This window comes from Microcaecilia unicolor, chromosome 8 (assembly GCF_901765095.1).
Source record: "Microcaecilia unicolor chromosome 8, aMicUni1.1, whole genome shotgun sequence".
Taxonomy (NCBI): domain Eukaryota; kingdom Metazoa; phylum Chordata; class Amphibia; order Gymnophiona; family Siphonopidae; genus Microcaecilia; species Microcaecilia unicolor.
In genome coordinates, this window is record NC_044038.1 from 121,635,260 (window position 1) to 121,649,548 (window position 14,289).

The 14,289-nt window shown below is 48.6% G+C and overlaps 1 protein-coding gene across 1 annotated transcript in view; it reads left to right on the forward strand.

Annotated features, from left to right (window-relative positions):
• Window positions 1–12,761, forward strand: part of LOC115476816 (ran-binding protein 17-like) — a 63,441-nt gene extending 50,680 nt beyond the window's left edge. The window contains exons 2-3 of the mRNA XM_030213390.1: window positions 1,221–1,367; window positions 12,663–12,761. Of these exons, the coding sequence (XP_030069250.1) occupies window positions 1,221–1,367; window positions 12,663–12,761 (246 nt within the window). The remainder of the gene's footprint in view (window positions 1–1,220; window positions 1,368–12,662) is intronic.
• The last annotated feature ends 1,528 nt before the right edge of the window (window positions 12,762–14,289 follow it).

The following is a 14,289-nucleotide window of genomic DNA, read 5'->3' on the forward strand; positions in this document are numbered from 1 at the left end:
TCCGAAGGCAGGCAGGACTGGAACCGAAGCTGAAGACAGTTAGGACCGGAACAAGCGGGACTGGAACTGAAGCTGAAGACAGACAGGACTGGAGCTGAAGACAGGCAGGACTGGAACAAGGACTGGAACGGGAGCTGAAGGCAGGCAGGACTGGAATAAGCAGGACTGGAACAAGCAGGACTGGAGCTGAAGCTGAAGGCAGGCAGAACTGGAACAAGCAGTAGTGGAACTGAAGCTGAAGACAGGCAGGGCAGAATACATGCAGGGAAGGGACTGTAGTAAAAGACAAGCAGAGCTGAAGCAGAAGCAAGATTATAGACAAGAGACAAAGCAGGAGCAGGCTCGAAGTGCAACAAACACACACAGACAACAACTCATCTGAAGACTTCTGTTGCAAAGGCAATGCATAAATGTTCCAAGTTGCTTATAAAGGACTTTACTGATGATGTTACAACCAAGAATGAGGTTTGGCAGCAGGAACACCAGAGTAAGGCTAGAATGCTGGAATATCAGAATAGGACTGGAATGACTTCTGGAACATGATTGGGGAAACAGAGAAAAAGCAGTCTACAGCAGCCATAGGGCCTGGTCACTGGAACGAGAGGTGAGTATAGGCACGGGGCACGGCCACAACCATGACAAATACATTAATACCTTTACTTTGTATTGTTTTATTTTATTTTTAACAGCGCTCCAATTAATGAATTGTGTTCTGTACCACCTCTTTTGTAGACCCAGCCACCAAACAGATATTTTGGAAGTAGCATCCAGTGGGTATGTGATGTTTGGGTGGGGGTGGGAGGGGGTTGTATTAAGAATTATTTGTATATTGATTTATCGGGATCCAATTCTCTTAATTAAAGCTCTATATATTAAAGAAAATCAGGACAAATGTGTTCAGTTTTAATTTCACACAGTACGGCCTTCATGTTAGTGGAGATTGAGGAATTTGTGCTCTAATCTCTGCTCTGGAGAATTTATTAACTTTACCTATAGTAGTTCTTGTGTCTTGGGTCACTTTATGAAACGCATCTATAAATGTAAAACCGTGAAAGAAGGTGAGAGAAACCAATTTTTCCACTCTTGTTTCCGCTAAAGTTCTCCTACCTGAGGCGATCTAATATACAGAATAATAGGTGTGAAAAGTTCAGCCGAACTGGCAGTCACGTTATCTTTTGTTTGAACTCTGAAGATAGCTATATGTCTCTCTCTATTTACAGAGCCTATCTGAACTGGTAGTTCTATGCACTCAACTGTATGAAGGCACAGATCTAGGACAGTGGGTACAAGCAGAGAAGGTGCTAGTGGAGCTCATTGAAAGCCCAGAATGCCTTAGCAAATGCCAGCTGTTACTGGAGCAAGGAACTGTAAGTCTGGACTTTTTGCTGCTATGCAGGAGACGTTTTTGGGGTTCATGGTTCTGGGAATAGGTGGGTGGAGGGTGGGGGCAAGCCAAGGCACTTGCCCTGGAATCCCCAAGCCTATCCAAAGCTGAAGAAGGCTTTGAGGCCCTCTCCTGGTTTCTGCTGTGGGCCCCAGCATACCAAATACTGGTCCTGTCTGAGATTGCTACTGAATGAATGAACACTTTTGGAAAGGCATAGCTTGGACCAACTATTAATCATTTGTGTCAAGATGCAGGGGAGTATTGTTAAGTAATGGAATGGAACTCGGTTCTGTCATCTCTGCCACTGCTTGCCTGGGATGAGTAGCATGAAATCTTGCTACTATTTGGCATTCTGCCAGGTACTTGTGACCTGGATTGGCCACTGTTGGAAGCAGGATACTGGGCTACATGGACCATCGGTCTGATTGAGTATGGCTAGTTTTATGTTCTTGTGTTGTGCTGAATATAAAAATGTGTGGTTGGTCCTGGGGAAAAAGTAATGTACTACTACTACTTATCATTTCTAAAGCGCTACTAGACGTACGCAGTGCTGTACACTTGAACATGAAGAGACAGTCCCTGCTCGACAGAGCTTACAATCTACTTAGGACTATATGGGGTGGTTTCCTGATCGGAGGTGGAGTAGATTGGTGTAATATCAGACAGGATATGCACAAGAAGATTCTCTTTTGGTATCTTTAGATTCTTAAAGTGTTAATGCTAACTGTATTTCTTTCTAGGTTTCTTTCCAACTTTCATATTAAACTTCTGTTTAGCAATATGTTTGGTGTGTTGAAGGCAAGAAACTACATACAGCAACAAAAAAGTTAAATTTCCTGTAATTGGAGCAGTGGAAAACATTTCACCAGACTTGTTAGAATAACATGAGTTACTTGTAAAAATAAGTAAAAAAATAAATACAATTGAATGGAATGGAATGTGTAAAACAAAGATTGTATGTTTTGCATTTAGATTTACAAATGAGACCATTCAGAGTAAACGTTATATAACTTCTTTAATTTATGGATTAGTGCCCTATTAGATCTGAACATATTCATTTTCCTGTTCTAGTGACCCTTGTTTTATAAGCAGTTTGTGGTCATTAGCGGGAAGCACGTTGGGATTATACGAGTTGTCTGAGGACAAGCAGGCTGGTTGTTCTCACATGTGGGTCGACGTCTGCGTCGGCCCGGAAAGCAGCATTTTGCAAGCAAAATATAAAAAAACGTTTTGCTAGAGTCTTCTGGTGTGCATACGCAGACAGATTTCCCTGCCTGTCGCACATCCTCAGTTTTCTTTTTTCTGTGGTGAGGTGCGACAGGTATCTCCTGTGATCCTCGCTTTGGCCCGGGATCAAGAGTCTTTGGTTGTTTTTTTTAAATTTTTGCGTTTCTTATATATTTTTTGGTTTTAGTTATTTTCTCCAACTTTTAAGTTGTATGTCTTTTGCGATGCAGCCGGCCTTCTCCCCTTTTTGTACCCTCTTCTTTTTGGTACAATCACGTCATTTGATTTCGCCGACGCCGTTTTTCCTTCCATGTCATCGATTACACCCAGTGGCTACAAACGTTGTACTCGGTGCAACCGGACCATCTCAGGTATCGATACTAACTCGTGGTGTATCCAGTGCCTTGGGCCTGACCATAGCCCAGCCGCTTGTAGTCTGTGTTTTTCTATGAAAAAACGGACCCAAGTGTCTCGAGAAGCCCAGCGAGAAAAACATTTTGGGGCTCGGTCTGGTCTTTCGACATCGACATCGGTACCGAGGTCGTCGACATTGATGGAAGCATAGAATTCGGGAGAAGAAGTAATGGCTGCCGAGAGACCAACTTGTGCTGGGAGCAGTGAGGTGTCGAGTGGGTCTCCACCTGCCTCGAGGCCTCCTGTTATGCAAGCCCCCTAGGACTGACCTTCGTCGGACCCGGCCCCGAGGAGATGTGAGGAATCCACGTCGTCCTCATCGGTGCCGAGGAGTCTCGACAGGTGTCGAGCGAAGGCGAAGAAGCACCATCATTGTTCTTCAACAAATGGTGCCAGGAGCTCCGGGGCATCGATGGCTCCCAAGAAGCGTTGGTGCTGAGAGGACCGCTCCCCCTCTATACAGGAGGTGCCGATGCGTCGGTCTCCTGGCAGCCTGGTACCTGCTCCCGAACCTTGGCAGATTCTGCCACCTGTTGTTCCACTGACCCCGCAGCCTTCTCCGATAGTGGCTCTTGACGAGCGCATCTGGGCCCTGCTTCCAGAGCTTCTGGAAGGATTGCTGCGCCAATCTGCTTCAGTGTCGGGGGTGCTTGCACCTTCTGTACCATCTGTTGCAGCGGCATCTGGCCCTTCACGTGCGGTGAGGTCTCCAGCCTTGGTGCCGGCTGCCACCCAGGTCGACTCTCCTTCGACGTCGGTAGAGGAAGCTTCGCTGCAGTCCAGGTGGGCATGGGCCTCTCGACATTGCCATTGAGGACGTCGTTCCTCGGTGTCAAGGCAGGCTCAGTCTTGGAGTGCCCTGAGAGAGGTCTTATCTGATACTGAAGAGGAACGTTCGTGGGAGTCGGAGGAAGATCCCAGGTACTTTTCTTCTGATGAGCCCTATGGGATTCCCTCTGAACCTTCCCCTCCACCAGAAAGGAGACTATCTCCACTGGAGAGTCTGTCCTTCACATCTTTTGTTCAGGAAATGGCTACGACTATTCCTTTCCCTATAGAGGTTGAGGATGAGCCCAGGGCTGACATGCTCAAGGTCTTGGACTATCCTTCTCCATGTAGAGAGGCTGTGACAGGTTCTCTACATAGGGTACTGAAGGAAGTCCTTATACTGAACTGGTCATGCCCTCTGTCTGGCCCCATGATTCCAAAGAAAGCTGGTGCCCAGTATCGGATCCACGGTGAACCTGGGTTGATGAGGTCTCAGTTACCCCACAATTCCATGGTGGTGGACTCTACCCTCAAAAGAGCCAAGAGTACTAGAGACTATGCCTCAGCGCCCCAGGCAGAGAAGCTAGGACTTTGGACTCTTTTGAGAGGAAGATGTATCAGGCCGTTATGCTCGCTGCCTGAATTCAGTCATACCAGCTCTTCACGAGCGTCCACTTGCAGAACTCGGTGAGGCAACTGTCCAGCTTGGTTGATGCCCTCCCTCCGGAGCAGGCCAAGCCTTTTCGCCAGGTGGTCAGGCAGCAGAAGGCGTGTCAAAAGTTCCTGGCCAGGGGCATGTTCGACACTTTTGATGTAGCATCCAGAATCACTGCCCAGGGTATAGTGATGCACAGACTCTCATGGCTGCGTGTCTCTGACCTGGATCATTCAGTCCAGCAGTGAATGGCGGATGTTCCTTGCGGGGGGGGGGGGGGGGGGACACAACCTTTTTGGTGAGAAAGTAGAGGATTTTGTTGACCAGAAGCTTAGCGGAGATTGGGTGGCAACACCGGTGGTTGGGAGGTGGGGCTAGTAGTTAGGAGGCGGGGCTAGTGCTGGGCAGACTTCTACAGTCTTTTCCCTGAAAATGGTAGATACAAATCAAGGTCAGGTATACATATAAAGTAGCGCATATGAGTTTATCTTGTTGGGCAGACTGGATGGACCATACAGGTCTTTTTCTGCCGTCACCTACTATGTTTCTATGTATGTTACATCAAGAAGCATAATGATGCTACGGATTCTCTCTCCCGCCAGGCGTCTTCTGCTACAACCTCCTCAACTAGGAGGTTTTTTTAGAGGGAAGAGGAGTGTTCACTATTCCTATGCTAGGCGTAGATACAGTCCTGTCTCTCGGCAGCCTACCCAGACTCAGTCCCAGCGCGCTCGTTCTCGTCAACAGCGTGCACCTAAGGCCCCAGCTGCTCCCCAGCAAAAGCAAGGGACGGGCTTTTGACTGGCTCCAGTTAAGCATAGCCACAGTAAAAGTGTCCATGCTGGACGACTAGCCGGTTGGGGGGGAGGTTAATATTTTTTGACCAAAGGTGGCCTCTCATAACCTCCGACCGGTAGGTTCTTCAAATAGTCTGGTTAGGATACACCCTCAATCTGGAATCCAAACCTCCAAATTGCCCACCGGGAGCTCATTCTTACAGCTCCCAGCACAAGCAGGTACTTGCAGAGTGTTGTGACCCGGTAGAGTGAGCCCCTGTGCCCCAACTTAGCATGGCAGAGATGGAGTGACACCGCACTCGGTCAGGCAGCCAGACAACCCCTAGCTTCACCTGAAAAGTGACTACCGTTCACCAAGAGTTGAGCTTCCAGCTGCAGGTGGCCACCAGGACTTCTGGAACCGGCGGGGTTGCACAGCCACTGACCAGGCTGACGGGCAAGCAGACACAGTCCAATAGCCAAGTAATCCTTAGGGCAAAGAATAGTCAAACCAGTCCAAGGTCTAGGCAGGCAGCAAACAATCGTGGTCAGGAAAACAAGCCGAGGTCTGGTACACAGGAAAACAGGAACTGAGGAAAGCTGGTGAACAGAACTCCGGCGTGGACCTCTGAGACAATGAAGGCCGAAGCAACGAAGGACTGAAGGCAGGGTCTTAAGTAGTGGAGGAATTAGGCTCAAGCATGTGCAGCTGATTCAAGATGGCTGCCCCAATCAGCAGAGGTGCCTACGTCCAAATATGGGCTTCCTTCCTGACCTCGTTACTCCAAGATGGCTTCCCAGGACCTGATCTATCCAAGATGGCTGCGGCCATTGATCCAACCCATACATAAGTACATAAGTAATGCCATACTGGGAAAAGACCAAGGGTCCATCGAGCCCAGCATCTTGTCCACGACAGCGGCCAATCCAGGCCAAGGGCACCTGGCAAGCTTCCCAAACGTACAAACATTCTATACATATTATTCCTGGGATTTGGGATTTTTCCAAGTCCGTTTAGTAGCGGTTTATGGACTTGTCCTTTAGGAAACCGTCCAACCCCTTTTTAAACTCTGCTAAGCTAACTGCCTTCACCACATTTTACGGCAATGAATTCCAGAGTTTAATTACACGGGTGATGAAATATTTTCTCCGATTTGTTTTAAATTTATTACACTGTAGTTTAATCGCATGCCCCCTAGTCCTAGTATTTTTGGAAAGCGTGAACAGACGCTTCACATCCACCTGTTCCACTCCACTCATTATTTTATATACCTCTATCATGTCTCCCCTCAGCCGTCTCGTCTCCAAGCTGAATAGCCCTAGCCTCCTTAGTCTTTCTTCATAGGGAAGTCGTCCCATACCCGCTATCATTTTAGTCGCCCTTCGCTGCACCTTTTCCAATTCTACTATATCTTTCTTGAGATGCGGCGACCAGAATTGAACACAATCCTCAAGGTGCGGTCGCACCATGGAGCGATACAACGGCATTATAACATCCTCACACCTGTTTTCCATACCTTTCCTAATAATACCCAACATTCTATTCGCTTTCCTAGCCGCAGTAGCACACTGAGCAGAAGGTTTCAGCGTGTTATCGACGACGACACCCAGATCCCTTTCTTGGTCCGTAACTCCTAACGTGGAACCTTGCATGACGTAGCTATAATTCGGGTTCTTTTTTCCCACATGCATCACCTTGCACTTGCTCACATTAAACATCATCTGCCATTTAGCCGCCCAGTCTCCCAGTCTCGTAAGGTCCTCTTGTAATTTTTCACAATCCTGTCGCGAGTTAATGACTTTGAATAACTTTGTGTCATCAGCAAATTTAATTACCTCGCTAGTTACTCCCATCTCTAAATCATTTATAAATATATTAAAAAGCAGTGGTCCTAGCACAGACCCCTGAGGAACCCCACTAACTACCCTTCTCCATTGTGTCATCAGCAAATTTAATTACCTCGCTAGTTAATCCCATCTCTAAATCATTTATAAATATATTAAAAAGCAGCGGTCCTAGCACAGACCCCTGAGGAACCCCACTAACTACTCTTCTCCATTGTGAGATGACAGTTGCCAGAAATAGGAAACAGAAACAGACCCTCCTTTCCTCCTGAAGCTAACCAACACCAAGATGGCCGGCTATCTTTGCCGGACCACGACTCGTCGGCGAATCGGCTGTGCAGACCTGGCACCAGGTGAGGGATGTAACACAGAGGAACACTCTGCCCTTCTAAACGCCAATGCATTCGAACCTGTTCCACCAGGGGAAGAAGGGCTGGGATTCTATTCCAGGTACTTCCTTGTGCAAAAGAAAACAGGAGTGATGCGTCCCATCCTAGACCTTAGAGCCCTGAACAGATTCCTTGTCTGAGAAAAGTTCCAGATGGTTTCACTGGACACCCTTCTTCCCATGATTCAGGAAAACGATTGGCTATGCTCTCTAGACTTGATGCTTACACACACATCTCGATACTTCCAGCTCACAGGAGGTATCTTCGATTTCGGCTGGGAACACAGCACTTTCAGTACCGTGTACTGCCTTTTGGTCTTGCATCTGCACCCAGGGTGTTTACAAAGTGCTTTGCAGTAGTCGCAGTTGTCAGCAATCGTTGTCTAGGGTTGGTCCCAAGTCCAGTTCACAGAGGCAGTGGGTTCCTAAAGAATACACAATCCACACGGGTTTAGGGTATATAAAGTATATTATATTTGCAGATATGTATAGATTCACAGCATTTAGTACAGGTAACTGGTACAGGCTGTCTCTGGGTGTGTGTTTAGTGGGAGAAAGAAAGGATAGGGTGTTTGTTCAGAGGAAGAAAGAAACCTTGGAATAGGGCTGTCTGAGAATGGGGGGGAGCAGAGCCAGGTGCTCTGGTGGCTAAAGATGGAGATGTGCAGAGAAAGAAAAAGAAGAAACAAAGGCAGCCCAGCAGAGTCCTGTGCACTCTGCTGCAGGGAGAAAGAAAGAGAGAGACGTAGTGCCCAGGACACAGAGAAGTGCCCGGGACAGAGAGAAGGGGGGGAAGCTGCCCCTAGCACCATGTGCTCTGTTTTTATACCTCCAGAACAAAGGGATCATAAAACTTATCTTCTTTCCCAGCCAACTCCATTGTACTTTTCTTTGATGTCAGGAGAGATGAGCAATTTCACCGGTTGTCCTTTTTGAAGTTACTAGTCATGGAGCCTCTATGTCTGGCCTCCTTTGTTCTTAGAGAGAGAGCCCTGCTCCCAGATGGAACAAAAAGTATGCTGATCAAAAGCAATTAAACACAGGGCTAATTAGGCCATTTGGTCCATTTCATCCTCTGATTCCTGAAGGGGAGGGGGGAAGTTCTCAGAGGTCAGAAGCTGGTTTAATATTATGTCAAGCTGGTTTCATATTAATATAAGTATGTCCAGCAATAATTTTGACTTCCAGCAATCCTGACAGCAGTGTCACTACACAGACTGGGAGTGCAAGTGTTTCCTTATCTCGATGATTGGCTAGTGAAGAGCACCTCGGAGGAAGGTGTTCTGGAGTCTATGCGAATGACTATTCAGGTGCTGGAGCTACTGGGGTTCGTAGTAAATTACCCCAAGTCCTATCTCACCCCAGTCCAAATATTGGAGTTAATTGGAGCTCTGCTGGACATGAAGACAGCTTGAGTTTATCTCCCTGAGGCAAGGGCCAGACATCCTTCTGTCCCTGGTGTCCATAGTTCGAGCATCTCAGCAGATCACAGCTTGGCAGATGTTGAGACTTCTGGGGCACATGGCCTCCACAGTTCTTGTAACGCCATGGCACGTCTACATATGCGATCAGCTCAATTGACCCTAGCTTCCCAGTGTTATCAAGCTGCGGGGGACCTAGAGGGTATGATCCAACTGTCCACCGACTTTCGGAATTCTCTTCAGTGGTGGACAGTTCAATCCAATTAGACCATGGGACGACCATTCCAACCACAAAAAGTGCTGTCGACGGATGCATCCTTCCTGGGCAGCTCATGTAGATGGGCTTCACACTCAAAGAGCCTGGTCCTTTCAGGAAAGAGGTCTTCAGATCAATCTCCTGGAATTGCGAGCGATCTGGAACGCTCTGAAGGCTTTCAGAGATCGGCTGTCCAATCAAATCATCTTGATCCAGATCGACAATCAGGTTGCCATGTATTACACCAACAAGTAGGGGGCACCGGATCGTGCCCTCTGTGTCAGGAAGCCGTCCAGATGTGGCTTTGTGCGTGCCGTCATGGCATGTGTCTTCAAGCCACTTATCTGGCAGGTGTAAACAACAGTCTGGCCGACAGGCTGAGCAGAGTAATGCAACCTCACGAGTGGTTGTTGAATATGGGCATTGCCCGCAAGATCTTCCGAGCGTGGGGCACCCCCTCGGTGGATCTTTTTGCCACTCAGACCAATCACAAGGTCCCTCAGTTCTGTTCCAGGCTTCAGGCCCACGACAGAGTAGTGTCAGATGCCTTTCTCATACATTGGGGAACAAGCCTTCTGTACCACCCATACCTCTAGTAGGGAAGACTTTGCTGAAACTCAAGCAAAACCTCGGAACCATGATCCTGATTGCTCCCTTCTGGCTGTGCCAGATTTGGTTCCCTCTTCTTCTGGAGTTGTCCGGGGAGCCATGGAGATTTAACTGTTTTCCAACCCTCATAACACAGAATGAGGGGTCGCTACTGCATCCCAACCTCCAGTCTCTGGCTCTCACGGCCTGGATGTTGAGAGTTTAGAATTTGCCTCCTTAGGTCTTTCTGAGTGTGTCTCCCGGGTCTTGCTTGCTTCCAGAAAAGATTCCACGAAGAAGTGTTACTCTTTCAAATGGAGGAGGTTTGCCGTCTGGTGCGACAACAAGGCCCTAGATCCTCTTTCTTGTCCTACACGGACCCTGCTTGAATACCTTCTACACTTGTCAGTCTGGTCTCAAGACCAACTCCGTAAGAGTTCACCTTAGTGCAATTAGTGCTTATCATCGCCGTGTATAGGGTAAGCCTATCTCTGGACAGCCTTTAGTTGTTTGCTTCATGAGAGGTTTGCTTTTGTCAAACCTCCACCAGTGTCATGGGATCTCCAACATCGTTCTCACCCAGCTGATGAAAGCTCCTTTTGATCCTCTGAATTCCTGCCATCTGAAGTACTTGACCTGGAAGGTCATTTTCTTGGTGGCAGTTACTTCAGCTTGTAGGGTCAGTGAGCTTCAGGCCTTAGTAGTGGATTCACCTTATACTAAGTTTCATCACAACAGAGTAGTCCTCCACATGCACCCTAAGTTCCTGCCGAAGGTGGTGTTGCAGTTCCATCTGAACCAGTCAATTGTCTTGCCAACATTTTTTCCCTGTCCTTATGCCCACCCTTGTGAAAGCAGCTTGCACACCTGCATTGGTCTTTTGCGTGGAGCGGACAAAGTCCCTCAGCAAGTCCGCCCAGTTGTTTCTTTCTTTCGATCCCAACAGGAGGGAAGTCGCCATCGGAAAACGCACAATCTCAAATTGGCTAGCATATTGCATTTCCTTCACTTATGCCCCAGCTGGGCTGACTCTGGAGGGCCATGTCACGGCTTATAATGTTAGCGCCATGGCTGCGTCGGTGGCTCACTTAAAGTCAGCCTCCATTGAAGAGATTTGCAAGGCTGCAACGTGGTCATCAGTCCACTCATTCACATCTCACTACTGCCTTCAACAGGATACCCGACGTGACAGTCGGTTTGGGCAATGTCAGACTTGTGAGTTCTTCTACCAAGTAGAGCGCTGCTGAGCCCGGTACTCGGACCAGGTTCTGCTTGACGGCTAGACAACCCTGGGTTTCACCTGTGCTGACTGTCGTTCCCCAGAGGTTGGGCCCTTAGGTGCGGGCGGACTGCAGGACTTATGGGATGGAGCTGAAAGCGGGGTGATGAATGTATCGGCCAGGCAGGCAGCAGGTCAAGAGAGTAATCCAGGTACAATTGGCAGTCAGTAGGCAGGCAGCAGGCAAGAGAGTAATCCAGGTACAGGCAAGTCAGTAGGCAGGCGGCAGGCAAGAGAGTAATCCAGGTACAGGTGAAAGTCAGTAGGCAGGCGGCAGGCAAGAGAGTAATCCAGGTACAGGCGAAAGTCAGTAGGCAGGCGGCAGGCAAGAGAGTAATCCAGATGCAGGCGAAAGTCAGTAGGCAGGCAAGAGAGTAATCCAGGTACAGGCATGTCAGTAGGCAGGCGGCAGGCATGAGAGTAATTCAGGAACCTGCAAAGTCAGCAACGAGAGACCAGTAGATAAGAAGCAGACTACAGAGTTAGAAACACCTACCAAAGTAGAAGCCGAAGCATGGAGTCCAGGGAGAGCTCAGCTGATAAAGTGCTGGCGTCTGACATCAGCAGGGAGAAGGGGCACAGCCATAGGACAAGAGCAGGGGAAGGAGGAACCGGAAGACCAATAGGAGAGAAGCAAGGGAAGCCAGGCAGAGGAAGAGCAGACCCAGGTGGATGGAAGCAAAGCAATCAAGGAGCCTGGAAGCCAGGCAGAGAGAGAGCAGAAACAGGTGCATGGAAGCAAAGCAGTTAAGGAGCCTGCAAACCACCACTCTCTGAACGAACCCAGCGAGGACTACACACACATGGCTCAGGCAGTGCTACTACTACTACTACTACTATTTAGCATTTCTATAGCGCTACAAGGCATACGCAGCGCCAGTCAAGTGTGCGTGTCAACGGGACCCCGTTCAGCCCGAGGATGCCGCTTGCTTTGAGGTAGGGGACATGACAGGCAGTCAGTGCTGCAGAATCTGCTTGGGGTTTAGAATCCAACTCCACCCCCCTAGGACCTTTTTGTTCTGTTCCAGGCTGCACTCTCAGTTAGTTGTTTTTGTTTCAGGTCAATCTTTGTTTCGTCCTCACCGTTGCGAGGCCCAATTGACCACTGTTCATTGTTTTGAGTGAGCCTGGATGCTAGGGATACCCCACATGTGAGAACAAGCAGCCTGCTTGCCCTTGGAGAAAGCGAAGATACTTACCGGTAGCAAGTATTCTCCAAGGACAGCAGGCTGATTGTTCTCACAAACCCGCCACCTCCCCTTTGGAGTTGTTTCTTTATATGCTTTTTGATTTAACTGAGGAGACGCGATTGTGCGACAGGTGGGAAATCTGTCCGTGCATGCTGCATGTATGCCAGAAGACTCTGGCAAAACATTTTTTTATATTTTGCTTGCAAAATGCCGCTTCCCGGGCTGATGCTGACATCGACCCACATGTGAGAACAATTAGCCTGCTGTCCTCGGGGAATACCTGCTAGAGGTAAGTATCTTTGCTATATTTGTGGTATTATTTTTTTTTTGTTAGGGCCCATCAAAAAGGAAAAATACACTTGAAGCTTTTCATAGAAAAAAGAAGAAAAAGCCATTTTCTCCAATTTGTCCATTTTTTTCAGGGCTTTCACATCTCTCAATCTTGTGTTTTGTCTTTTTCTCTCTCAGACATCCTATGCTTGGCTCCTTGCAGCTACATGCTTAGCAAAACTTGTCAGCAGAGTCAATCCCTTGCCAATTGAACAGAGGATTGATATCAGTAAGTAGAGAGACAGCATAGATTCTTGGGATGCACATGTCAGAATACTGATTGCAAAACAAACATCCTGCAATGAGTAAATAGCTGGGAACACACCAACACAGAGCATGATGAAGGATTTGTACACACATCCTAAGGCTCTGAATACTGAAGACTGTAGAGTCCCACTGCAAAGTTTGCTTGCTGTTTATTCTGAGTATCTGAAGGAATTTGATCTCCGGTATATTATTGCAGACTAGTAAAAAAGGCCCGTTTCTCAAAGAAATGAAACGAGCGCTACAAGGTTTTCCTCGGAGTGTGTATGTTTGAGAGAGTGTGTGTGAGAATGACTGTGTGAGAGAGAGAGAAAGTGAATGTGCGAGTGTGTGTGTGTGACAGATAGTGAGTGTGGGTGCGAGTGTGTCTGTGTGTGAGAGAGAGAGTTTGTGTGTGAGATTGAGAGTGTGTGGCAGGGGCTCCCCCCTCCCTCCCCCCAGTTCCAGTGTCCCCCCCTCCCTCCCAGTTCCAGGGTCATCGCCCTCCCCCCCTCCCTCCCAGTTCCAGGGTCATCGCCCCCCTCCCTCCCTCCCTGTTCCAGGGTCGTCGCCCCCCTTCCCTCCCTCCCTCCCAGTTCCATGGTCGTCCCTCCCTCCCTCCCTCCCAGTTCCAGGGTCATCCCTCCCTCCGAGTTCCAGGGTCGTCCCTCCCTCCCTCCGAGTTCCAGGGTCATCCTCTCCCTCCCTCCCAGTTCCAGGGTTGTCCCCCTCCCTCCCAGTTCCAGGGTCCCCCCTCCTCCCTCCCTCCCAGTTCCAGTGTCCCCCCTCCCTTCCTCCCAGTTCCAGGCCCCCTCCCTCCGATTTTTAAAAGTCATCTTCACCAAGTCAGGGTTACGGCAGCGGCCAGCAGCGGTAAAACGCGTGCAGGCTAGGCCCTTCTCTCTCTCTCAGCTGTGGTCCCGCCCTTGCGGAAACAGGAAATGAGGGCAGGACCACAGCTGAGAGAGAGAGAAGGGCCTAGCCTGCACACGTTTTACCGCTGCTGCCGGCCGCCATAACCCTGATTTGGTAAGTGAAGATGACTTTTAAAAATCGGAGGAAGGGGGCCTGGAACTGGAAGGGAGGGAGGGAGGGACGATGACACCCTCATGCGTGTGACGTGCCCTTCCATCTCACTGTTCCGCCCTCGACGTCATCACGTTTTGATGCGAGGGCAGGACAGAGAGAGATGGTGACAGAATGACGAACCTTACGAACCCTTCACTCCAGTGTTCCATGGTCAGCTTCAGAACGTTGGAGGTGCTTTTTATTATTTATTGTATTTGTACCCCACATTTTCCCACCTTTTTGCAGGCTCAATGTGGCTTACAGAGTATAGATATGATAACATTGTTACATGATTTAAAAAACAGTCGATCATAAGCAGTGGTGAAAGAGGATTTAGATGGAAGGTGTTAGGTAAGGTCATGTGAGAGGTGTTTTTTTGGTGTACTTGGGTGGTTTAAGGAATGATTTGTTTCATTGAGGGTGACTTTTGTAGGCTTTGTTGAAGAGATGTGTT